The 26,602-nt window shown below is 41.5% G+C and overlaps 1 protein-coding gene across 6 annotated transcripts in view; it reads left to right on the top strand.

Annotated features, from left to right (window-relative positions):
- The window catches only part of ZNF713 (zinc finger protein 713), a 45,757-nt gene that overhangs the window by 8,278 nt on the left and 10,877 nt on the right, over positions 1-26,602 (top strand). For 3 of the 6 annotated variants that reach the window (XM_058710107.1, XM_058710110.1, XM_058710106.1), the window contains exons 2-3: positions 5,328-5,416; positions 26,204-26,330. In XM_058710107.1, coding sequence (XP_058566090.1) covers positions 5,330-5,416; positions 26,204-26,330 — 214 coding nt within the window. In that variant the 5' untranslated portion in view covers positions 5,328-5,329. Of the gene's footprint in view, positions 1-1,905; positions 3,026-4,154; positions 4,671-5,327; positions 5,417-26,203; positions 26,331-26,602 lie in introns of those variants that run through there. The other 3 variants (XM_058710108.1, XM_058710109.1, XM_058710111.1) reach the window with 3 other exon arrangements.

The following is a 26,602-nucleotide window of genomic DNA, read 5'->3' as shown; positions in this document are numbered from 1 at the left end:
GGAACACTGCAAAATAACTCATCAGTACTCTTCAAAAGTATTAAGCTCAAGAAAGACAGAAAGGCTGAGGAACTTACAGATTGGGGAAGACAAAGGGAAAAAACAACTAAATTCCATGTGGGATCCTGGATCAAAGAAAAAATACTAGTAGAGAAACTAGTAAATTTTGAGTAGTTTGAATTAATAGTATTGTACCAATTTAAATTCCTTGTTTTGATCATTGTACCATAGGCATATAAAATATTAACATTTGGACAAGTAGGGTGAATTGTATGTGGGAATTGTGTATTATTCTTGTGACTTTACTGTAAGTCTAAAATTGGTTCAAAATAAGTTAAAAATAAAAAATAGAAGAGGAAACAGAAGAACCCTTTCATTTACTCATTTAGCAGATACTGAGTACCTACTATGAGCCACATCCTGAAAGTATTAAAAGTGGAATAGTAAATAAGACAGAAAAGATTCCTGTCTTCACGGAGGTTAACATCACACAATGGTGAGGTATAAATAAAAATGATGACTACAAATAATTACAATGATAAAAAGTGCTACCAAAAAAAAAAAAAGGAAGGTGTAAATGAGGGACCTCACATGTCTGTGATATTAAAAATCTTCCTTGATTTAAACTGAGACCTGAAGGAAGAGTAAGTATCATCTGGAGTGGAGGAGGGGAGATACCACACAGGACACATTTAAGGACTTAAAAGCAGAGCTGTGTAGATGAAATCTCAGAAGCAAGCAGGGGAGTGGCTTGAAAGATCAGGAAGCAGGTCACAGGGTTTTTTATGGCTTTGTATTCCAGCCTAAGAGCTGTAGGGAGCCACTGAAGAATTTCAAATAAGGGACTGATATGATCAGATTTGTATACCTTTAAAGATTCCTTTACTTCACCTGTGGAGGGAACAAAGATAGATATTGAAAACTCCTAAGGAACAACATAATGTAAATGGTAGGCAGAGGAAAAGGGACTAGAGCATAGCCTGCTGAGAAAGACTGTGGACATAAAGCAAAACACAGCTGTTAGTAATGTCAGATACCCATCAGAGCTCAGGAAGTAATAAACCCCATTGCATGAACAAAAGTGTTGTTGACATTCCTAACCAGAGCAATTTTAGCGGTGTGCTGATGGCAAAACAGAAGAAAGATCATAGATAATTGAAAAATAAATGGGTAATGAAGAAGCAGAGACAAGTACTAGCAATCCTTTGAAGAGTTGTAGCCTTGAAAAAAGAATGGATATTAGTTACAAAAGGGCATATAGCCAGTGAAAGTTTTTAATGCTGGGAGAGATATTAAATGGTTTTAAATTATGACAGAAGGAGTCAATAAAATGAAAGATGAAGTTGCAGATCAAGGACTGAGAAGATATATGCTAGATTCAGGCCTGTAGGGAGGCTGGAGAGAATGGTTTGATCCTAGAGAAGAAATATATTTTTTTTTTTTAATTTTTTTTTTCAATGTTTTTTATTTATTTTTGGGACAGAGAGACACAGAGCATGAACGGGGGAGGGGCAGAGAGAGAGGGAGACACAGAATTGGAAACAGGCTCCAGGCTCCGAGCTGTCAGCACAGAGCCCGACGCGGGGCTTGAACTCACAGACGCGAGATCGTGACCTGGCTGAAGTCGGCCGCTTAACCGACTGCGCCACCCAGGCGCCCCAAGAAGAAATATTTTTTAAGGCAAATCCCTGGGTCAAGAATACTCCCCCAGAGATGCCATTTCATTAGGTCTGGGATTGAACCAGTGAATCTGCTTTTCAGCAAATGCTGTGTGATTCAAGTGATCTGCAGACCACACTTTGATAAACATTGCTCTTTTTTTCTATTTTTCCCCTATACTAAGCCATTCCTGTCTTTTTTTTTTTAATGTTTACTTCTTGAGAGAGAGACAGAGCATGAGCGGGGGAGGGGCACAGAGAGAGAGAGAGGGAGACACAGAATCTGAAGCAGGCTCCAGGCTCTGAGCTGTCAGCACCCAGCCTGACGTGGGGCTTGAACTCACAAGCGAGATTATGACCTGAGCCGATGTTGGACACCCAACCGACTGAGCCACCAAGGCACCCCAAGCCACCCCTGTCTTCACTTTCTTCCCCATCCAGTCTATAACATAAGGTTTCCCGATTCATAGTCTAGCATTTTGTAAGGGAAGAAACTTCAGAACTACTATGGCACCGGAAGTGGGTAACAGAAGTAGAATGATGGTGAAAATCACTGGCATTGAAGAAGTTAACAAAATTAGAGGCTCTGATAATGGTTCTGAATTCCTGCTTGCTTCAAAATCACTTGTGAGGCACTTAAAAAATGTATAGATGCCGGACTTCATCTCAACAGTTTTTGGGTGGAACCTGGACATGCATAATATATACGTTAATATATACATGGTCAAGGAAGTTCACTCAAATTTTTGGAAGAGCTTGGAGGAAAAAGGGTATTAAGCCAGAAGTCATTCTTCATCTGAATTTATTATAATTTTAGTATTCCTTAGGCAGTCATGGGAATTCCTTACTTTCCAAGCCATCATGGTTACATATTTGAAAAAGCCTGTGGTGATACCACAGGCTTCTCTGAAAAGGACTACATGTGTATTGTATAAAAAATTACACACAGTTTGGGGATGGAGAGTGGTTGGTTTGTGGGGTTTTATGTGTGTGTGTTTCCAATACAGGAATTAAAAGGGAAATTTTGAGAAGGGGATCAGATTAAAAAATGAAAAGGGAGAGAACAGGTACTAAGAAGAACTTCAGAGTATACTAGAAGGAACCTAGGGCTGTGAACCAGGAGACCTAGGTTCTAGAACCAGCTTTTTCACTTAGTTCTATGATCTTCAGCTTCAGAATCCTCCTTTAAACCAAAAAGCTGAGAACTAAATCAGTGCTTCCAACGTGTGTTCTCTGGAAACTTAGTCTCATCAGATGCCATAAGAAAATTCTCAAATAACTAAGTTTGCAAGCAATATATATTTGACATGCTCTTTATCCCCTTGGGTTCACACGTATGAAGGACAAACCCTGTTCTGCCTAACTTGGTAAATGCTGTTTTTTATTATTGTGATTATTTATTATTTTGTAAGTGGTTTTGAGGTGGTTGGGTTGAAACCATCAAAGCATTCTCATAGATTCTGTCTGGCTCTTCAGAGAATAGGACACTTTTAGAGCTTTTGCTTGGTGAAATAGAACCTGTTGTTGTTGGTTTTTTTAATGTTTATTTATTTTTGAGAGAGAGAGAGAGAACAGGGGAGGGGGAGAGAGAGGGGGAAACAGAATCTGAAGCAGGCTCCTGGTTCTGAGCTGTCAGCACAGGGCTCGATGCTGGGCTTGAACCCACAAACCATGACATCATGACCTGAACTGAATTTGGACACTTAACCGACTGAGCCACCCAAGCGCCCTAGGACCTGATTCTTAAAATGCTTTTAAATTACTCCCGAAAGGTGTACCTCTTAGTCAACTGGTTGTAAAATGTTGAATTCATGCCCTATCTTGGGCAGTGATTGGCTTCCTCATCTAACAAGGCCATTCCACTGGAACTGTGATTTTCTCTTCTTAAAAAAAACTTACTTCTCAGGAATGACTTCATTCTTTAATACCATCACTAGCTTTTGAGAGAAATTTTTCAGGCCAAACGTTGTGAACAGAAAAAAGAATGTTTTCTTTCATGCTTATCAGCAGATCAAGACATTTTGCTCTGTTGTTGATGTTGGTGAAAGTCTTCTGAAAATCTTTCACTAGGCACAGACCACATGTTTTCTATTCTAAGAGGATGGGTAAGAACTAAAGCTAAAGTTTGTTTTTGGTTGATGGATCTGTATATATCTGCTTTTTGTAATGTGTGAATCTGAGAAATTCTAGAAATGCTTTTTGATTGTTTTTAAAAATTCCACACCATGGGGCGCCTGGGTGGCGCAGTCGGTTAAGCGTCCGACTTCAGCCAGGTCACGATCTCGCGGTCCGTGAGTTCGAGCCCCGCGTCAGGCTCTGGGCCGATGGCTCGGAGCCTGGAGCCTGTTTCCGATTCTGTGTCTCCCTCTCTCTCTGCCCCTCCCCCGTTCATGCTCTGTCTCTCTCTGTCCCAAAAATAAATAAAAACGTTGAAAAAAAAAAATTCCACACCATACTGTGAAGTATGAACAGATAGTTTAGTATGTTTCTTTACAGACTCTCTAGGTCACTGGGTGACTGAGACTGCTGGACTTCTTCTGTAGACTGGTGCATCTCATTACATGTGCTACACCTGATATAGTATCTTACAAGATTCCTGTCAGAAGGGAGATTTGAGTATCATAGTGAAGTCTGTTCATGAAGGACTGATGCCTTTAGGGGGAAAAGGTAATAGCCACCTTGAGGAACCCCCACATGTCAACCTTGCATGAACAAAGCAAGATTCTGAGAGTGGCTGCCCTGAGAAGTCATTCTTGTGGATAGCCATTGGCTCCTGAGGTTCTCATCAGAGATGAGGCACCTTTAATACCTGGGAATGAGTGATTGTTTTCCATAAGGCATTGGAAAATCAGCTTTCAGGGACTGACAAGGACACTGAAGCTGTTAGTACTGGTGTATCTCCTGACTGTCCTTCTAGAAGAAAGCAAAGCTTTGATGGCATTATAACTTAAGAACTGCAAAGAGGTGTAGTAATCCTGGTGGAGGACTGAATCCATGTACTCAAACAGGAAGGTGAACATTTTGAAAAATGAGAAGAGTGAAATCTCCTTTGTGTATTAGAAAAAATCATCTTTAAAGATTTTCTTTTTAAGTAATCTCTTCACCCAACATGGGGCTCTAACTCACAACCCCAAGATCAAGAAAGCCCAGAAAGATCAGCTTAAAGAGAGTAAACTAGAGAAGATCCCTGGAGTTTGAATTTGGGGATGAATGTATCCCCTTAAAAATAAGATCAGGCTCTCAACATATGTTTTCTCTATCAGCTCATGTCAGTGGTTTGCATCTCCTTACTTAGAAGTCACTTGGAGACTTTAGAATTTAAAATGCTGTTGCCCAGGGTCATCGTAGACCAATTTGTATAATACTGGATTTATCCAAATCTTAGCATTTGCATTTTTAGAACATCCCCCAAGTGTGTAGCCAGGGCTGAAAATCACTGAACTTCCTTGAGCTTCCCATATGCCACAATAAGAGAAAGTCCTACACTGAATTCCTCAGTATGTTGGAAGAGCAAGAATGTCACGGTTAAGTTATCCAGCCTTTGAGCTTATGTCTTAGAGGGCTTCTCTCTAAACTGTCTGCCATCCTAACACAAAGCAAAAACTCTAAGAGTTAGTGTCAGTGTTAATGTCATGTATTGACCAGATGCTTCTTTGCTCTTTTTCTTAGTTATGCCCTCTCAGAATGTTATACTTTGCCAAAGAGGGAACATGGAAGAGAAGGAAAGGAATGATGAATCACAGATAGTCAGGTCTCAGGTAAGTTCACTTTTATTCTCCTCGGAAATGCTGTTATAGTTCTAAGAATGTGGGCACTTTTATTTTTCAGTTCTCAGTTTTGAATCCAGAGCCCTTTAGACTTTTATGGCAAATGATAATCTCTGTAAGATGTTTCCCATTTGCCTTATATACCCTTTATAACTCTTCTCTCCTTCCAGCATTTTTACCAGATCACGGGCTGATGTCTGTTCTAGATATTTTAAAGGAAACAAAAGAAGCCATTGACTATCTTTTAATCACCCTTTACTTAAACAGCTCACCAGACTTTAAACAACACTTGTCATTCTCTCTGTAAACAATGAATGATGCCCAAGTATGACTTCTTGGAGCTAATGACATTATTAAATATACCTGAGGACAGCTGCTACAAGACAGTGTTTATCAAGAATCTCTTGTATCTCTTACAAAATCTGTTTAAGCCTGTTGTTACCATTCCATAATTTAAGTATTATGTAAACTGATAAGGTGTAACTATGACAAGAAGTTGTTTCTATGAAAACTAGTTGAATGCTTTGGAAAGACCTTATAAATGCCACTTTTTTAAAATTGCTATCAAATTATGTGTGAGAAAACTGTAAAACACTGAAGTAAAATTATAAAAATCTCAGAGGATTCTACGCTTGTATAATTTCCCAAGTGTCACTTGCTTGTTCCACTTTAATGAAACAAAAACTGATGTATTATGGGTATGGGCATTCAATCATTAAAATCACTCTCATAGAAGAGGCTTAGATTTGCATCGAAAGATGAGCAAATGAATATACATTTATAATTTCAAATGAAAATGTTTAAGATATCTTTTATGGATCTCAACTTTAACAGCTTTTTAGCTTAACACACCAGCTACCAGTATCAATTAATTCAGATAGGAGTGATGAAATTTGAAGTGGGGTTCATGAACAAATGGCTAAGAAAGAATTCTCAAGACTTTTTTTTTTTTTTTTGTGCAAAAAGGTGATTTTATTTAAGCACGAGGACAGGACCCATGGGCAGAAAGAGCTGCACTGGGATTGGGAGGAGCAACTGATTATATACTTTTAAGTTTGTGGAGGGAGCGGGGTTAGATGAAGAAAACATTAGTTTCTAAGGAATTTCTGTATGGTGAAAGCAGGGTCTTACTGAACCCTGAAGACTTAGCTATTGTCAAGATAAGGTTGCTTTTACATTGTAATGAAATGTAAACATTAATGCATCAAGGCAGCCACAAACTCCTTGAAGAATGTTATACACTACAGGTCTCTGGTATCTATCAGTGGTCTGCAAGCTGTGAGGGGATTTAATTTAAACTACATTTTTCTTGTCTTTGTTTCCCTCATCAGGAGGACTTCTCTTGTCCCAAATTATATGAAATAATCATTATCTGTGGGTAGCCAATAAATTCATTGGAGGAGATTTTTACAGGTCTACACCATACAGCACTTACAAAAGTGTAATGTTGGATGCTCCTATGAGTGTAGAATGCAACAAAATACACTAGGTACTCAGAGAAGGGAGAAATCTGTTTGAGACCAGAATGATGAGGGTAGACTTCATGAAGAAGATAGAGTTTGAATTTGTGCTGATATTGGGTAGATTTGGGGACTGAAGTAGACAGGAGCACTGCAGACAGGAAATAAAACTTGTGCAAGAGCAGGGACAATAAGAAGACTGGCAGCTGGAGCTGAGCGTTTATTTGGTACATTAGTGCTTTGGGAATCTTTGGGTTGCAGGGAATAGATTTATTAGGTTTATTCTTAATTATAAGGCTCCCCACAGACAGGAATAGAAAGACATCAAGAACTAAGGTGACATATCTGCCTCTTGGCATTCTAGCCAAAGAAGTTTGTTTTAATTTTCCAGAACCACTTATTATGTTAAGAAAGAAGATGATTCAGAAGCACCTGGGTGGCTCAGTCACTTAAGTGACAGACTCCTGATTTCAACTCAGGTCATGATCTCATGATTCATGAGATTGAGCCCTGTGTTGGGCTCTGCGCTGTCAGGACAGAGCCTGCTTGGGATTCTGTCTCTGCCCCTCCCCTGCTAGTGCTCGCTTTCTGTCTCTCTGTCTCTGTCTCTGTCTCTCTCTCTCTCTCTCTCTCTCAAAATAAACTTAAAAAAGAAAAAAGAAAGATGGTTAATTCATCAAGTATTTTTTGAGCAGCTACTATGTACCAGAAATTGTGCTTGGCATCAGATATACATCAGTAAGCAAAATAGACGTTCCTAAATCCAAGTTGCTTAGAGTCTAACAGAAACGTCCACTCACTTGCAAATTGAGGTGTTTATTATACAAAATAAGAATAAGAGGCTGTGAATATGCATTAGGGAATCAAGAAAAAACTCTCGGGGGAAGTGAAATTTAAGGTGAAATGTAAAGGTTATACAAGTGTTAAAAGAAGTAAGTGAAAAAGAGCATTTAACATCATGTGTAAAAGCTATGGGTATCATTGAGAAGTTAAAAGAAGGCCACCATTGTTGGAGTGGAAGGAGGGAGAGAATGACTTGAGATAAGCTTGGAGAAGTATACATGGCCTAAGTATGCAGGACTTTCTTATGCAAGAAAAGTTTGGGTTTTATTCTAAATGAGGTAGAAAGCCTTGGGGGAATTTAAGCAGGATAGTAACATAATAATTAGCTGAATTCCACTTTAAAGATCACCCAGATGTGTGCTATATAACAAATGAATTTTTGACAGGCAAGAAAGGAAGGGGGAGAGAACCACTTAGGAAGTTACTACCACATTGTAGATGATAGAAAATAATAACTTAAAACTAGGTGGAGAAGAGGCCCTTGAGTGGCTCGGTCAGTTTGTTACAGAATCAGGCTGGAACGCTGGCAGAAAAACCAAGCGACACTCAGAGACCTTGGTGGATTGGAGATTTATTTAACACCGGCGGGCTCAGAGGAGACCGTTTCTCGGAAGATCTGAGCCCTGAATGTGAGCAGGAAGGGTAATTTATAGTTATCAGCCTCCATATTTGTGTGTGTGTTGGGGGAGGGGGGTTGGTTTTCATGCTGCAGCAAACAAAGGAAGAACCCAGAGGAGGGGTCTCTAAGCTAGAGACCAGAGTTTGTTTTAGTCCAATCAGCCATCTTTGGTGTACTTTATCCACTTCTCCAACATTCCCCCTTTTGATGCCTTTTAAAAAAACTTTTAGTAGGCATCACCTTTCAGTTTTACAGGTTGGTACTCTCAGAAGGCTAAGATATGGGCAGTAGTTTGGCCCATGCTTTTCAATAAAATGTATCATGGCGGGGCGCCTGGGTGGCGCAGTCGGTTAAGCGTCCGACTTCAGCCAGGTCACGATCTCGCGGTCCGTGAGTTCAAGCCCCGCGTCAGGCTCTGGGCTGATGGCTCGGAGCCTGGAGCCTGTTTCTGATTCTGTGTCTCCCTCTCTCTCTGCCCCTCCCCCGTTCATGCTCTGTCTCTCTCTGTCCAAAAATAAATAAAAAACATTGAAAAAAAATGTATCATGGCATTCAGTATACAGGGGCCAATGGATACAAGTAAAATTATGGAGAGGAGAGGCCCCATCAGGGCAGAAAGCCAGGATGCCCAATCCGTGAGATCCCATCCTTTCCATTGATTGATATTTTCCTGTTGTCTATGTTGAATTCTTTCCTTGAGCTCCTTAACCTTAGTTGTAACTATTCCTGACTGATTTATGAAATAGCAACATTCCTCCCCCAGAAAGATGCAAGTCCCTCCTTTTTCTGAAGTGAGGAGGTTGAGGGCTTGCCTATTTTGGAGGGTCACTGCTGCCAGAGAGTTTATTTGGCTTTGTAAGGTTACCAGAGAATCTGCCACCTGTTCCATGTCTTCATTCAGCTCTTGAGATAGTCTATGGTACAGTCCTACGGATGAACCTGTGCCCCCTATTCCAGTCCCTATTCCTGTCTCAATTCCTGCTCCTATCAGAATGAGTAGCAGGATTACCTGTTTAGTCCAGGACTTGGGGCTAAAGGCTGTTAGGAACTGATCTTCAGTGTATATGGATATCTCTGGGGTTAGGAAGATGGAATAACATATCTGAGTCCAGTTGGCCTCTAAGCAATTGGTAGGCCGAATTAGAACATAGATAGAACAACCCAGGGGTTGAACATAGGGTTGTATTCCTCTTTAAGGTTATATTTCTTCTGTATAGAGAGTTACCATTCATACCTTCAGGGACTGTACAGATTAGATTGTCAGCATTTGTGAGATGGATCCCAGGGGCCAGGGGTGCAATTAAGACAGAAGTGTTGGTTTTGAGATTTTCAGAAGCTTCACAAGTCAAATGGATAGGAGTGGCTAAGTAAGCCCTTCTGCTGAGGGGCAAACACATCCAGCAGGTTTGGGTGTGATTATCTATTTTATGGAGGACTTGTAGAGTAGTGTTAGTCCAACACTGGAGTGGGGAATTGGTAAACATCTGATTGAAGGCTGAAAGGTTCAAACCCTGGTAGGCTGCTGGGGGAATGGTCACCTTTATGGCTTATATTACCCTATCCTGGGTATCCTTTATAAGCTTTTGAAGGGCCGTGTCTTGCATCCCTCCCCCGTCCGAGATCCCTCATTGAGGAAGGTAAGGTAAGGTAACAAGCTTCCCTCTCTGGAGGCCCTTATTGTGACATGGGTTCCTGACATTTTGGGTTATCTCTGCGGTCCAATACTTAGTCCTTGGGGCACCGGGTGACTGACAGAGAGTGAGTGTTTCTCCCTTGTAGCAATCTTTGTGGAGGGAGGTGAAGGCGCTGAACGCCCTTGACCCCCTTATTGTCACATAACAATCCTGGGAGCAAAGTGGGTAAGCAACAGTTGAGAGGGTGAGAGAGGTTATCATAATATGCAGGCAATACTTAATAATCCTCCCATCCAGAGGAGGTATGTGATACCCAGCATGCATCCTTTGTCTCATGTCCAGCTTGTTGGTGCAGTCTCTATCAGCCCAACAGTAAGAAGTAAGATTAGGTGGCACCTGGGTGGCTCAGTCGGTTGACCGTCCAACTTTGGCTCAGGCCACGATCTCGAAGTTCGTGAGTTTGAGCCCCGCATCGGGCTCTGTGCTGACAGCTCAGAGCCTGGAGCCAGCTTCGGATTCTGTGTCTCCTTCTCTCTCTGCCTCTCCCCCACTTGTGCTCTGTCTCAAAAATAAATAAGTGTAAAAAAAATAATTTTTAAAAGATGTAAGATTAGTGCTATGACACCAGTAAGGGGCAAGGGCTGGCAGAGTTGCATCCAAACCCCTGGGCTAGGTTCACGTGTTGATTCCTCAAGCTTCTGCTATGCGCAGGACAGCCAGGGTGTGGCTGGAGCAGGGCTGGAGGTCTCAGGGGCCAGTGTCCCTTTTGAGGGCCAGTTTAAGCGGGTTGACTGGATCTGGATCACTTCGCCAAGTTGTGGGTTCTTCTGAGCTGGCCTTCTTAACTCTGTATTGATGGACCCATGGGGTAATACCTGAAACTTTAAGGGCTGTAGGAGTTGTTAGAATAACAGTATGAGGCCCGGTCCACCGTGGTTTAAGACGTTCCCTCTTCCAATCTTTGACCCACACAGAGTCTCCTGGCAGAAAGGGGTGAATGAGAGTCCCTAAGGAAATTGGGGCCCTCTCTATGGTGTATCTCTGTAACTTGTTTAGGACTACCCCCAAGGTCTGGAGCTGTTCTCTTATTCCCTTGTCTCCAATCTGGTGTAGGTCTCCTGAGAGTTTTCCTAAACATGGGGAGTCACCAATATAATAACTCAAAAGGGGAGAATCCTAGTGCCCCAGGCATGCATCGGGCATGCAAGAGGGCCAGCGGTAGTAAATCTGGCCATGGGCAATTAGTCTCTTGGTGGAACTTAGCCAGGGTTTCCTTGAGGGTGCGATTCATCCGCTCTACTTTCCCTGAGCTCTGGGGTCGGTAAGCAGTGTGCAGTTTCCAGGTAATGTTAAGGGATTTTGTCAGGGTTTGTGTAATGTCTGCCACAAACGCAGGTCCATTATCACTGTGTATGGTTAAGGGTAGACCAAACCGAGGCACAATCTCCCGTAGAAGAGCTTTGGCCACCTCGCGACTTCATTCTATTCTGATCAGGAATGCTTCGACGCATCCCGAATATGTGCAGATGATTACAAGAAGGTACCTGAATCCTTTATTTGGTTGTATGTCAGTAAAGTCCACCTCTAAATCTTCAAAAGGGGTGGCCTCCCTCCTTTGTGTGCCAGGCGGGGGCCGTGGGACAGACCAAGCATTGTTTTTGGCACACGTTACACATCGTTCACTGACAGCTCGGCATAATGCCAGCAGCTGGCTGATATAGTAATTCTTTTTGAGGAGGGCCTCTGGTGCAGTTTTCCCTAGGTGCATGAGTTGGTGATATTCCTTCACTAGGTGTTTTCCCATAGACAACGGGACAAAGATGTGCCCATTTGGCATGACCCACCATCCCTCTTTGCTTAATGTGCCCCCTTCTGTCGAGGCCCAACTTCTTTCCTCATTTGTGTACAGGGGCGGGGAGGCTTCCCTCTGGGGTGCAAGAGTCATAGTGTAGGGAGGAGCTTCACCTGGATCACCACAGGCGGCCGCTCTGGCTGTTTTGTCGGCCAGGCAATTTCCTTGAGATATGGGGTCATCTCCTTTCTGGTGTCCCTTACAGTCCCTTATAGCTACCTTGTCTGGGAGCCAAACAGCCTCAAGAAGCTTTAGTATTTCTTCCTTGTTTTTGATAGTTTTCCCTGCAGCTTTCCCTGCAGTAAGGAGGTCTTTTTTCTTTATAGATGGCCCCGTGTACATGCACAGTAGCGAAGGCATACCGGGAATCAGTGTAGATGTTAACTCATTTACCTTTGCTAAGGATGAGGGCTGGGGTTTAAGGCTTACAGTTCAGCTCATTGTGCCGACCATCTTTCCGACAAAGCCTCGGCATCCAGAACTTTGGTGGTTGTGGTTACTTCATATCCTGCTCTTTGGCTGTCCTCTTGTAAATAGCTGCTCCCATTGCTGAACAGGGCGATCTCTGGGTTTGTTATAGCCTGGTCTTGGAGGTCCAGGCGGCTGGCGTAGACTTCATCCACTACTTCGGAACAGTCATGGTCGTGTTCTCCCTCTTCCGTGGGAAAGAAGGTGACCGTATTTAGTGTTCTTACTGTTTTGAGAGTGACCCTTGCGTTTTCATAGAGAAGTCCTTGGTATTGTCTCAGCTGAGAATTGGAGAGGAAATGATATCCTTGGGTACTCATGAGGGACATGACCGCGTGTGGGACCTTAACATTAAGTGTTTGTCCCAGTGTGAGTTTGTCTGCCTCCTTGATGAGCAGGACTGTGGCTGCCAGCGCTCTGAGGCACAGTGGCCATCCTGCAGCCACAGGATCAAGTTTTTTTTTGACAGTTAGGTCACTGACCATTGCCAAGGCCCCATGCTCTGAGTGAGCACTCCAAGGGCTATTTTGTCCTTTTCATGTATGAAGAGGTTAAAGGGCTTTTCTGTGTTGGGCAAACCCAGGGCTGGGGCTCGTCCCAGAGCCAACTTTATTTCTGTGAAAGTGGCCCTTGCCTCGTCAGTTCATGCGAGGGGCTCCCAGTTTGGCCCTCCCAACAGGTCATAGAGGGGCCTCGCTATGGTTGAGAATCCAGGGATCCAAATGCGACAGAACCCTGCAGCCCCTAAAAATTCACACAAGCCTCATTTTGTTTGGGGCTGTGGCAGTGTGGTGATAACCTTCTTCCTTTCCGATCCTAGTTTTCTTTTTCCTTTTGTGAGGAGGAAGCCTAAGTATTGGACCTGCTGCTGGCAAATCTGTGCCTTTTTCCAAGAGGCCCGGTACCCCAAGTAGGATAGGAGCTGCAGGAGGGCCTTGGTACCTTTCATACAGCCTTCTTGGGTGTCGGTGGCAAGGAGGAGGTCACCTACATATTGGAGGAGGACACACCCTGTGGTTTCCCTTGGAAAGTTGGTGAGGTCTGTAGCTAATGCTTCCCCCAAAAAAAGTGGGTGCGTTCTTGAAGGCTTGGGGAAGTCATATCCAGGTCAGCTGCATCTGGCACCCTGTAACGGGCTCAGTCCATTCAAAGACAAACCGTGGTTGACTTTGAGGAGCCAGGCAGAGGCAGAAGAAAGCATCCTTTAGGTTGAGGCATGTAAACCATCTGGCTGACCCTGGAATTTGGCTGAGGAGAGTACACGGGTTCAGAACCACTGGGTGTAAGGAAACAGTCACTTTATTAATGGCCCTCAAATCCTGTACTGGTCTGTATCCTCCTCCTGGCTTCTTGACTGGCAAGCTGATTGGCACTCAATTGGAATACCTTCCTCTCTGAGCTTGGCCAGGTGCTCTTGTTACCCATTCCAGCCTCGAGTGGAAGGGGTTCTGCCTTTGTCTCTGAGGTTGGGCTCCAGGGATCAGGTCAACAATGATGGGGGCCTGACTCCAAGCTAGTCCAAGTGCATTATCTTCAGCCCATACAGAAGGGAATGTAAGCCTGAATTCTGAGGGGTTACAGGGTAGGGCTTGGGCACAGAATAGTCTCCATTCTTCTTCCCTTGGCAGGGTAATCACCAAGACCAGGGTTTCCTTCTGCCTTGGGTTTAATTGGAGGCTAGTGTGTCCAGTGGGTTCAAAAGTTATCTGGCTCCAAGTTTGGAGAGCAGATCTCAGCCCAGGAGAGGAATCAGGCAGTCAGGTAAGTAGAGGAACTCATGCCAGACCTTGTGACCCCCAAGTTCACATTGTTGAGTTTGACAGAAGGGCTCTTGTATCGCCCATGTCCCAGTAGCTCCAAGTATGGTTGCTGTCTTTTGGCTGAAAGGGGCTACCGGGGAAGTAACAACCAAGTGTTTAGTCCCAGTGTCAACATGGAAGTTATTGTTCAGCTGCCTACTTTCATTTCAACCGTGGGCTCATGGGGGCCAAGAGAGAAAGAGCCCGGTCCCCCTCAGTCTGATTCTATCCTGGCCAGACCAATGAGGTTCTCGCCTCGAGGTTCCTCCCAATATCAGCTGGGTTTTGAGGGCCCCTTCCAATTCGGACATTCATTCTACCAGTGTCCCTTCTCTTTGCAGTATGCACGTTGGTCCTTTGCTAAGGGGGCTCTGGGCTTCCCCCTTTTTGGTGGTTGGGGTCTTCCCATCTTTGCAGTGTCTATTTCTTTCAGTGCTGCTGCAAGAAAGGTGGCCTTCTTTTTAGTCTTCTCTCCACTTCTCTTTCGGCTGCAACTTATCTGTTCCTGAAAACTTTATTGGTGACCTCTATCAGCTGAGTGATATTCACCCCAGCAAAGCCCTCCAACTTCTGGAGTATTCTTCTGATATCTGGGGAAGCCTGTGCCACAAAAGAGGTATTTACCATTTGATGACTTTCTGGTGCCTGGGAGTCAAACGGAGTGTATACACGGTATGCCTCACATAGTCTTTCATAGTAGTGTCTGGGAGACTCCCCAGGCTGCTGTGTGACTGACAATATTTTAGTCATGTTCATGGGATTTTTGGCTCTAGTTCAGATTCCCCGAAGGAGGGCTTCCTGGTATTGTCAGATGTGGGCTTGTCCTCCTTCTGTGGTGAAATCCCATGTTGGGCATTGAATCAGGGGCAGCAGCTTGAGCCCAGACAGCAGGGTCATTGATCCCCAGAGGTGCGTGATCTTCTAGGTACTGTCATGTTTCTCTCATTCTTCTTCTTTCTTCTGTATTAAACAGAGTACAGAGTAACTGTTGACAATCTTCCCAAGTCGGTTGGTGGGTCTGGAAGAGGGACTCCATCAAGTCGACCATTGCTTGTGGCTTTTCAGAGTATGATGGAGTGTTATGTTTCCAATTGAGGAGGTTGGTTGTAGAGAAAGGTTGATAATAATACATCATGGAACAGCTGGGCTGGACTATTCTGTCCTCATTCTGTCTTTCAGGCTCTTTCGTCTCCCTTACAGGCATTTGGAGAGTGTTAGGTCTGGGTCTGGGGCGCAGTCTGGCTGCTGGCCCTTGTAGGGAGGGTTCTCTGGGTCTGGGAGGGGAGGAGGGATGGGTGGCAGCAGCAGTGGAGGAGGAGAGACAGACGGGGGGCGGGGAGTTTCAAGCTCAGGGGAAGGGGGGAGGAAGCCCAGTGAGTCATAAGGTGGTGGAAAGATGGGATCTTCCTCTGGGTCTCCTGCAAACACTAGCGGAGTGGTGGATTGCTTCTTTGGCTACCTGGGTGAATCTTTGGATAAAACAGCTCAATCCTTTGCCTGGCTCTGCTTGCTATGGATGAATTGCACCTAAGGCGGAGGATTTCAGGCAATTTCAAGCCAGGAGTTGATGTATGGAAACTGATCAGGGTGACCTGGGTTCCCAGTGACTATCAGCCAAACCTGCTGCACTATTTGAGCATCTAATATCCCTTCCAGGGGCCATCCTACATTGAATATGGGCCATTCTAGTTCACAAAAGGTCCTTAACTTCCCAGGTGTCATTTTGACTCCATAATCACCTGAAAATCCCTTTTAAAAATTTTTGAGCATGACCTCTAAAATCATAGGCTTACTCTATTTTGACCTCATTATTAATTCCTTTCTTGTGTTCAGTGTTGCAGAGACAGACAAAGGGAGGGTATCCCCTCAGATGAGAGGACCAATCAGATACTCCACTGGTCGCGTTCCCAAGGGAAACTTTAGGTGAGGCTTGGCTGTAGTGGACTCAGTTTGTGACTTGCAATTGGAGTCTATTCTGATGCCGCCCTGGACTGTATGCTTTCACCACAATACAGGAAAGCCCATTCAGACTCCATAGACTTTTGGGGACCTTAAGGGTGCCTGTCCATGGAGCTACAAACTCAAACTCGACTGGCAAGCCTGGCCGAGCCTCACATTCACACACACACACACACACACACACACACACACACACACACACCAGAGGCTATTACATTCTACCCGTGAGAGCGCTAACGTCTCTGGGGAGTGATCAGGTCCCCCATCCACCCTTTTGGATGGGCCTGACTACTTTGGGGCCCCGGCCTTACCGGTTCCGACGTCGGGTCCAGGTCCTCACCTACCAGTCTCTTTGAGTCCGGTGGGAACGATGGAGCGGGGCCAGCCTGAGGCGACCAAATAGGAGACTGCCAAAATTCAGGCAGGGCACGCCTTCTCCTTTGCGATTCCTTGCTCCATCACTGCCTCACCGTTCTTCCAAACCGGTGGCAACAATGGGCCAGCATGGTTGGGTTTCCTGGTCAGGCAACCAAATATGTTACAGAACCAAGCTGGAACACTGGCAGAAAAAACAAGTGGCACTTGGAGATCTTGGTGGTTCAGATATTTATTTAACACTGGCGGACTCAGAGGAGACTTTTTCCAAAGATCTGAGCCTGAATGCAAGTGGGAAGGGTAATTTATAGTTGTCAGCTTCCATATCTGTGGGGGTTTTCATGCTCACAGCAAACAGGGCAAGAAGAACCCGGAAAGAGGGGTCTCTAAGCTAGAGACCAGAGCTTGTTTTAGTCCCGTCGGCCATCTTTAGTGCAGCACTTTATTCATTTCTCCAACAATAAGACTTCTGATTTTAATAAAAACAAAGCAAGGACCCTTACTCAGGGCTCTTGTCTCCTCAGAACATTAGACTCTCTCGTGTTTTAATTCTGTGACCTGCATTCTTACTGAACAAGAGAGAACTCTAGACCCAGGATCTATGACACTCAAGCACCATGATTGTCACATAAGGAAGCACTGAATATTTTTTGAAAAATAGAAATTTGTGGGGCTCCTGGGTGGCTTAGTCAGTTAAGTGTCCAACTCTTGGTTTCAGCTCAGGTCATGATCTCACAGTTCATGAGTTAGAGCCCTGTGTCAGACTCTGCTCTGACAATGTGGAGCCTGCTTGGGATTCTCTCTCTCTCTCTCTCTCTTTCTCTCTCTGTCAAAATAATTAAGTAAACTTTAAAAAAGAAAGAAAGAAAAATAGAAATTTTCATATGATGAAGATTGTTATCTCAAACCAGTGGTGAAAAGATAGTTTATTCAATAATTGATGTTGGCATTTCTGGAGAGCCATCTGGAAAAAGGTAAAGTTGAATCCACACCTCATACTTTACATCAAAATAGTCTGCAAACAAAACAGGTGAACATGGGAGGGGCAGGTGGGAAGAGAGAGACAAACCATAAAACAGACTCTTAACTCTAGAGAACAAACTGAGAGTTGCTGGAGGGGAGGTAGGTGGGAGGATGATGGGTGATGGGTGATGAAGAGTGATGGGTGTTAAAGAGGGCACTTGTGATGAGCACTGGGTATTCTATGTAAGTGATGAATCACTAAATCCTACATGTGAAACTAATATTACAGTGTATGTTAACTATTTGGAATTTAAAACTTGGAAGAACAAAAAGAATAGTCTTCAAATGGGTCAAAGATTTAAATATGAAAAATTAAGCCTAAAAGTATTACAAGAAAAAATGGAAGTTGTAACACCAGACACCATAAAATAGCTAGGAGAAAAAAAAGATGGTAAGCTCCTTGACATTGGTCTTAGTGATATTTTTTGGGATCTGACTCCAGAAACAATGGCTACAAAAGCAAAAATAAACAAATGGGACTACATCAAACTAAAAGGATTCTGCACAGTGAAAGAAACCATCAACAAAATTAAAAAGGTACATATTAAGGCACTTGGGTGGCTTGGTCAGTTGAGCATCTGACCTTAGCTCAGGTCTTGATCTCACGGGTGAGTTCAAGTCCCCATCTGGCTCCCTGCTGTCAGAGCAGACACCGTTTCAGATCCTCTGTCCCCCTGTCTCTCTGAACCTCCCCACTTGCTTTCTCTTCTCAAAAATAAATAAATATTTTTTAAAAATAAAATAAAACAAATAAGAAGGAACCTACTGAATGGGAGAAGATATTTGCAAATAACATATCAGATAATGGGTTAATATCCAGAACATATAAAGAACTCATACAGCTCAGTAACAGAAAAACAAGCAATCTGATTTTAAAAATGGACAGACGATCTGAATAGACATTTTTCCAAAGAAGACATACAGAAAGCCAATAGGCACATGAAAAGATGCTCGACATCACTAATTATCAGGGAAATGCAAACCAAAACCACAATGAGATATCACCTCACACCTGTCAGATTGACTATTATCAGAAATACAAAAACTAACAAGTGTTGGCAAGGCTGTGGAGAAAAGGGAACCCTTGTGCACTGTTGGTGGGAATGTAAATTAGTGCAGCTACTGTGGAAAACAGTATGGAAGTTCCTCAAAAATTAAAAATAGGAGCACCTGGATGGCTCAGGCAGTTAAGTGTCCAATTCTTGATTTCAGCTCAGGTCATGATCTTGCAGTTCATGAGATCAAGCCCCACATCGAGCTATATGCTAACAGCACAGAGGCTGCTTGGGATTCTCTCTCCCTCTCTCTCTGCCCCTCCCTGGTTCATGCTTGTGATCTCTCCCTCCCTCTGTCCTTTCCTCCCTCCCTCCCTCCCTCTCTCTCTCTCTCTCAAAATAAATAAATAAACTCTTTAAAAAATTAAAAATAGAGCTACCATACAACCCAGAAGTTCCATCTCTGGGTATCTATATGAAGAAAACAAAAACACAAAGTCAAAAAGATATATGCACCCCTATGTTCTTTGCAGCATTGTTTGTAATAACCAAGATATGGAATCAACCTAAATGTCCCATCAATGGATAAAGAAGATGTAGGGGACTCCTGGGTGGCTCAGTCAGTTGAGCGTTAGACTCTGGCTCAGGTCATGATCTCACAGTTCATGGGTTGGACCCCTGCATCAGGCTCTGTGCTGACAGCTCAGAGCCTGGAGCCTGCTTCAGATTCTGTGTCTCCCTCTCTCTCCGCCTCTCCCCTGCTTGCACTCTGTGTCTCCCTGTCTCTCAAAAATTAATAAACATTTTTAAAAAGATGTAGTGTGTGTGTACATGTAGGTATGTACGTGTGTGTGTGTACACAAGGGAATACTAGTCAGCCTTAAAAAAAATGCAGTCTTGCCATTTGTGACAACATAGATGGACTTCAGGAGTATTATGCTAAATGAAATGAGTCCAAGAAAGATAAATATTACATGACTTCACTTATATCTGGAATCTAAAAAACAAAACAAATGAACAAGCAAAAAAAAAAAAACCCCAAAACTCATAGATACAGAGAACAGATTGGTGGTTGCCAGAGGGGAGGGGAGTTGGGAGGTGGGCAAAAAGAGTGAAGGAGATCAAGAAATATAAGCTTTGAGTTATAAAATAAGTCATGGGGATGTAATGTACAGTGGGGGGATTTTAGTCAATAATATTATATTACAAATTTGAAAGTTGCTAAGAAAGCAAAACTCATCACAAGAAAAAAAAAGTGTGGTAACTTTGTATGGTGACAGATGATAAATAGACTTAATGTGGTGATCATTTTGCAATGTATACAAATGTCAAATCATTATGTTGTATACCTGAAACTGACATAATGTATCTCAATTATACATCAATTCAAAAAATGGAAGAATCCCTTCACTGAGGAAAGGTTTTATAATTACTGGGAATCCAGAAACCATAAAAGAAAAGATTGATGGACTCAACTCCTTAAAAATACCCAAAAAGTCTGCATGATAAGAAAACTATAAGCAAAGTAAAAAGACATTGTCAAATGATGAAAAACATTTTGCCACTCAAATTAACAGTGGGCTAATTTTTGAAATATATAAAACACTTCTCTAAATCAATAAGAGATTATTAATCCAATAAAAAATGTACAAATAACATAAAAAGACAATTCACAGGAAAGAAAATTCAGGTAGATCTTAAAGAAAATGTCAAATATACTCATAACAAGAGAAAGTTTAAATTAAAACTAGAGAAGCTTAAAAAAAAATAAAACTAGAGAAGCTTGATATTTTATCACCAAGCTTCATATGTACCATGAGTTTGATATTTTCCACAAGATTGTCAAATAATCTCTTGGCAAAGCTTTGGGGAAACAGGCACTCTCTTACATTGCTGGTATAAGTGTGTGGCAACTTGCTTTTTCAGAAAAGTGGCCAAAACATCTCCCATCAGAAACACTTCTTTTACAGTGTGACTTTGATACTCATTGCATCAAGAGACATTGAGGTGTGTATTCCCTCCGATGACTCTGGGCAGGTCTATGACCAGTGGAAGTAAAGCTTTGTGACTTCAAAGGCAAGTCAAAAAGCAATAAGTCTTCCACCTCATTCTCTTGGGATGCTTGCTCTAAATCCAGCTACCTTGCCATTTAGAGCACCAGACAGTCCTTGGAGAAGCCCACGTGAAGAGGAAACAACATCCTCAAAGAAGAAATAATGGACAATGTTGTCACCTTCATAATAAGGAAAATAGGAAATATACTTAATGAACCCAATGATCTATCTAAGGAGATTTTCATGTAGAAAATTGAAATCCCTGATTGCTTTAGCTTCTGGCTACCTAAAGTAAAATGTAAAAGGAAAAATATAGGCTAAAAAAAGGTCCATTAAATATACAGAAACTGAGAGTTACTGGATTTGAAAATGAAACTTTCCCATTCACACCTCTCAACATGTGCACAGTTCAGCTACATTTTAGAACTACAATGAACGGCTATTTACTTGAATGGGGATACCTCCAGTGATTATTTCTGTGCCTTTCCTACCACTGTAAATTGGGGGTGGGGGGAGGAGTTCAGAATGGGACCAAATAACTACTTCTTTAGTTCACAGGTCATAGTATAGACAGAAATCATTCAAGGAACCAAACATGAGGAACTACACTCTAAGATCCTTATCTGTATGTGGACCTAATTTAGATGACAAGATCCTGGACTTCAAACTGATGCCATAATGGAATGAAACTTGGGGGCTTAGGGGAAGAAGATGGGTATATTTTGCATGTGGAAGGAATGTGAATTTTTATATTCCAGAAGATATACTGTGGCAGAGAGTATTTTCCACAAATGGCATAATCTCTCCCATCCCACAGACTCCTCTTATAATGTGACTTGAAAACTCTTTCCATCTGAGCTTGGGTGGCTTAGTTAAGCATCCAATTCCTGATTTCAGCTCAGGTCATGATCTCACAGCTGTGAGATTGAACCCCACACAGGGCTCTGTACAGAGTGTGGAGCCTGCTTAAGATTCTTTCTCTCCCCTCCCTCTTCCTCTCTCTCTCTCTCCAAAAAAAATTAAAAAAAAAAAAGAGGAAGAAAGAAAGAAAGAAAAGGAAGAAAAGAAGGAAAGGAAAGGAAAGGAAAGAAAGAAAGAAAGGAGAAAGAAAGAAAGAAAGAAAGAAAGAAAGAAAGAAAGAAAGAAAGAAAAAAGAAAAGAAAGAAAGAAAGAAAGAAAGAAAGAAAGAAAGAAAGAAAGAAAGAAAGAAAGAAAGAAAAGCTTTCCATTAAAGAGGTAAGGCTCTGTATCTTCCCCTTGGATCTGGGCAGTTTCATAGGCTTGTGACTATAGTGGAAGTGAACAATGTGACTGCTGAAGCTTGGTCATAAAAGGTGGTCCTTTTGGGAATTTTACACTCAGGATCCAACTACTATCCCATGAAGAAGTCAGAAGCACCCTGTTGAGAGACCCATGCAGAGAGAAACTGAGACCCCTGTCTGAGCACCATCTGACAGCCAACTTGTCAGCCATATGAGCAAGCCATCTTACAAGTGATTCCTACAGCCCAAAGTTGAGCCATCCCAGCTGAAACCAAATGGGACAAAGATGAGCTAATCTCATTGAGTCTTGCCCATGTTTCAGATTTTGTAAACAAAATAAATGATTGTTCTTCTGAGCTACTAAACTTTGGAGTAGTTTGTTATGCAACAATAGATTGTTATAGCATGTAAATTGATAGAACCCTTATAAAAGATCAGTTTGACAATATATATCAGAATTACAGATTCATGTATTCTTTTACTAGATATCCTATTTTGGGAAATTGATTCATCAGACAGACTTGTTCACAGTTGCAAAATAATATACATACAAGATAATTCATTGCAGCATTATTTATAATAGCAAGAGTAGAAAATAACTAAAGTATTTTTAATACACTAGTTAAATAAATTGTGCAACATTCACACAAGAGACATCCATGTAGCCATGAAAAAGAATGAGATAGATAACCATGAACTGATGTGGAGGAATTTCCAGGATAAACTGTTCAGTGAAAAAATCAAAATACAAGAGTATCTATAGTGCACTATTTTTTGTGTAAGAAAGAAGAGGAAATAAAAACATACGTATATGTATATTTGCTCATTTGAGAAAAAAGGAACACCAGGTTGAAATTTAGTCTGAGATTGGTTGCCAATAGGGCTTGAATGAGAATGGGTGAAAAAGAAAGAGGGAATGGCAGGGAGAGGGAGAGAGTTTGCAGGGAGGGCCTACAATCGAATACAAGCAGAAACAAATGAACTAAATTGTATTTCAAATTATTGACATAACCACACTTAAGGAATCAGGCAGAAAAAGGAGTTAACCTTTAAACCTAAATTGTTGGACTCTACTCAGAGGCTAAAAGCAAAAGCAACTGCAAATACAGAGCTCTAAGTTGTAGGTTTCTTTTGTGCAGAGGCATGAGTTAGCACGAAAAGAGATGATAAATAAACTCTGCCATGTTGGATTGGAATTAGAGGTATCAGTGTGATCTCATAATATATACAGCTAAGTATAGAAATGGTTATGGAGTTGTATTTGTGTTCATGTATACATACATCATTATATACATACCTCTATTTCCCAGGTACAACCACTTAGAAGGCCTAAAAGCAGTAACATTCCAGTAGCATTGAACACACCTAGGGTCCACATCTTGGTTTTTAAATGCCATTCTCCATTAAGAGGAAGTAGACATAACACTCCGTATTTGACCAATAGAACAGAACATGATACACGGCAGCCCTACAGATCCTTTGGTTAGAAGCAGAGCCGCTCAGTGTTTGACCACTAGAAGGAACCATGGATCCTTGAAGAAATTGTTAATTCCATCCTTGGGACAGAAAAGCACAAAATGTACCTTGAAAGAACATTTTTCTGTCCCCAAAAAGTAAAGTGCTCAGAAAATGATAGGGAAATGTTGAAGGACACAGAGCCAGTTTGAAGGACTCCTCCCAACTAAATTTAAGACAATCTGAGCATTAAAATAAATAGTGATAGTAAATGATTATAACTTACTGAATAAAATAAATCCACCTGATACAAATTAATGAATGAGAAGGGAAACCTCTTCATCACAGTAGAAAGCCAACTTATACAAAGAATGATGGAATTAGAAAAGTAAGCAACCATCATAAATGTAATTCATTCAGGCAAGAAGCATCAGTGCCAAAACTAGTGGATAAAAGTTTAAGGAACAAGATATTTACATAGTCTCAAAGTATCTCCCCCACAAGATACTTAAAAATTTCAGGATGAAATAGTAATTTTCTAGTAGAAATTGCTGGCAGATAACCACCTTAACCAAATTATCAAAATTGCTGGTAATGGAACGAGTCAATAATGTGTGCCTTCTGATAGGATTCACCGAGAATCTGGTATCCCTTCCATACTACCTCTGCCAAAAGTGTGTGGTGTCAATCTACTCGTGAGGAGACATTAGACAAGACCAAACAGAGTTTTATTCTCAAAATAACTTGCTTATACTTTTCCAAATATCTATGTTATGAAATTTAAAGAAAGGCTCAGTAACTGCTGCAGAGTAAAAGAGACAAAAGATAGAAGACAAATGTAGTACATGGTCTTGAAATTTCTTTTGTTATAAAGGACATTACTAGGACATTTCATGAAATCTGAATTAGTATATAGTTTAGACAACAGTATTGTGTCAGTGCTAATTTCCTGATTTTGATCATTGTGCTGTTGTTACATAAGAGAATCCCTTGTTTAGAAAGTAAACACTGAATTTCTTAGAGGTAAAGGGGCATCATGTCTGCAACTTACTCTTAAACAGTCCAGAAAAATTATAGAAAGAAAAAGGTAGAGGAGAAGGAGGAATATTTTTTTATTATTGCAGCTTTTCTTTAAGTCTGAAATTATGTCAAAATTTTTTAAGTTTAAAAACTATAATGAGGGGCCCCTGGGTGGTTCAGTCAGTTAAGCATCCAACTCTTGATCTCAGTTCAGGTCATGATCTCACAGTTTGTGAGTTTGAGCTGCAAGTAGGGCTCTGGGCTGAAAGCACAGAGCCTGCTTGGGATTCTGTCTCTCCCTCTCTCTTTGCTCCTGCCCTGCTTATGCACCTGGTCTTGCTCTCACTCTCTCTCTCTCAAATTAAATAAATAAACTTTAAATAAAATTAAAAAAAAACAATCTATACAATATGTTACATTTGAGGTAAAAAAAAAAAAAGTGGGAGAAAATAAAAATCCATATTCATATTTGCATAAAGAACTTTGGGGAAATACACTAAAAATTATAAATAGTGATTATCTATTGGGAGCAAGAGCTGGATAGAGAGGAAAGAAGCCTGGGAGAGAGATTTTTTTTTTACTACCTTTTTATATGTTTTTGTTTATGAACTATATTAATATTAATACACTATCTACCTAAAAATAGAATTCAAATAAGGATATTTTTTAAAAAGAATAAAATAGAAGAAACAGGTAACCAAATGCAAAATCATTAGAAGGTATAGAAGGAAATAAAAAGTACTAAATAAAACAGCCAAAAAAGAACTACAAATGCAGGTATTAAAAAATGTAGACTATAATAAATTAAAAGTTTTCCTCACCCTGGTACTGCATGCAAGAAGCATGGGGAAAGTAGAATGGAAATTAGAAATAAAAGTCACAAGAGGGAAGATGTTCGTAGAAGCAGAAAACACATCTTTGTGGTATGATGGAAAGAACATAGTCTTAGAATAAGATTGAAGATAAAATCCAGTTCCTGCTATTTACTAGCTGTATGTCCTTGGATAAATTATTTAATTTCTTCCAGCCTTGGTGACTCATCTCTAAATTGTCTATGTCACTTAATTGAAATATATTTTAGAAGGATATGTTATCAAAGCATGAAAATTAATATAAGTAAAATGCCAGAACTGTATTTAAATATCGACTATTACCTTATGGGGGAAAAGACTTATTTGTAACACTACACTCATTCTGATGGGTTGAGGAGTTATTATACCCATGAAATGGGTGGTATTTGGTGGGGGTGGGAGACGGTTAGGTAGTAAGGGAAGAGGGGGAGGTATATATATTGTTTGTATGTGCCTGTGTTTGTATGGTGTGTCCCTTAAAGCAAAAGGATTGTTAAAAAGCACTGACAGTGGAGGAAATTTAGAAGTCACCCTTTTTTATTTGAATTTCCTACCTGTAACAAGGTAGTTTCTTTTTCTGATCCCCACATGCACCATGTGTCTTCTATTCTCAACCTGTTTGCCCTTGCTGCTTTTTTTTTTTTCCAACCCATTGGAATACTTTCTCTTAATTCTGTCTGAAATTTAAAAATCTATTAAGGATCTGTTGAGAATACACAAAATCCCCCAACTTGACACCTCCTTACACCTCAGTATTTCTACTGATCCTGGATTCTTTCATTTCTGAAATCTTACAGCATGAATTTCCTATAGTTTTTCAATTGTTTAGGTGAGGAGAGTCTTTCCTTTGCAACAAACTGTAAAAAACTTAAAAGCAAGCATTATTTCGTGCATGTCTTTATGTCTGTCTTAAAAGATGATAGACAGGTAGTAATTGTTGTTTTAAAATTTTTGACCTAGATTACTCAAGAGAGAGCCTTGAAGACTGGCAGCTCAACAGTTCAGACATCCTAACCTTTGCCACTGCCACTGTTGCACCTTTGCCCTTTCCCCAAAGGGCCCCTGTAAAAAGCAGTGTCTGGCTAAGCAGGGTGTTCTTGATATTTCAGGAATCACTGACATTCCAGGATGTGGCTGTGGACTTCACACGAGAGGAGTGGGACCAGCTCTACCCTGCTCAGAAGAATCTTTACCGAGATGTGATGCTGGAGAACTACAGGAATCTGGTCGCACTGGGTAAGGATGTTGCCCCTGTAAAACTAGAAACCATTCTAAAGGGGTTTGTTTCCTTAAGTAGTGAAAATTTCCAAAGCTTTTGTGAATATAGTTCAGGCCAGGACAGAATGCTAATCAATGCTTGGAGACAGAGGACCTTTGTTTCCTGCTGTTTCTCCTCAGGTGAAAGGTCTTGACTTTGTTGAGTTTGAGATGAGTAAGCTTTATTTTGCTGCCTCTGAAGTTTCCCCTTTCCAAATCCAGAGGCTCTAAAGACTAAAAAAGTTGGAAAT

The sequence above is a fragment of the Neofelis nebulosa genome, chromosome 18, assembly GCF_028018385.1.
Source record: "Neofelis nebulosa isolate mNeoNeb1 chromosome 18, mNeoNeb1.pri, whole genome shotgun sequence".
Classification (NCBI taxonomy): Eukaryota; Metazoa; Chordata; class Mammalia; order Carnivora; family Felidae; genus Neofelis; species Neofelis nebulosa.
This window is presented reverse-complemented; position numbering and strand designations above follow the sequence as displayed.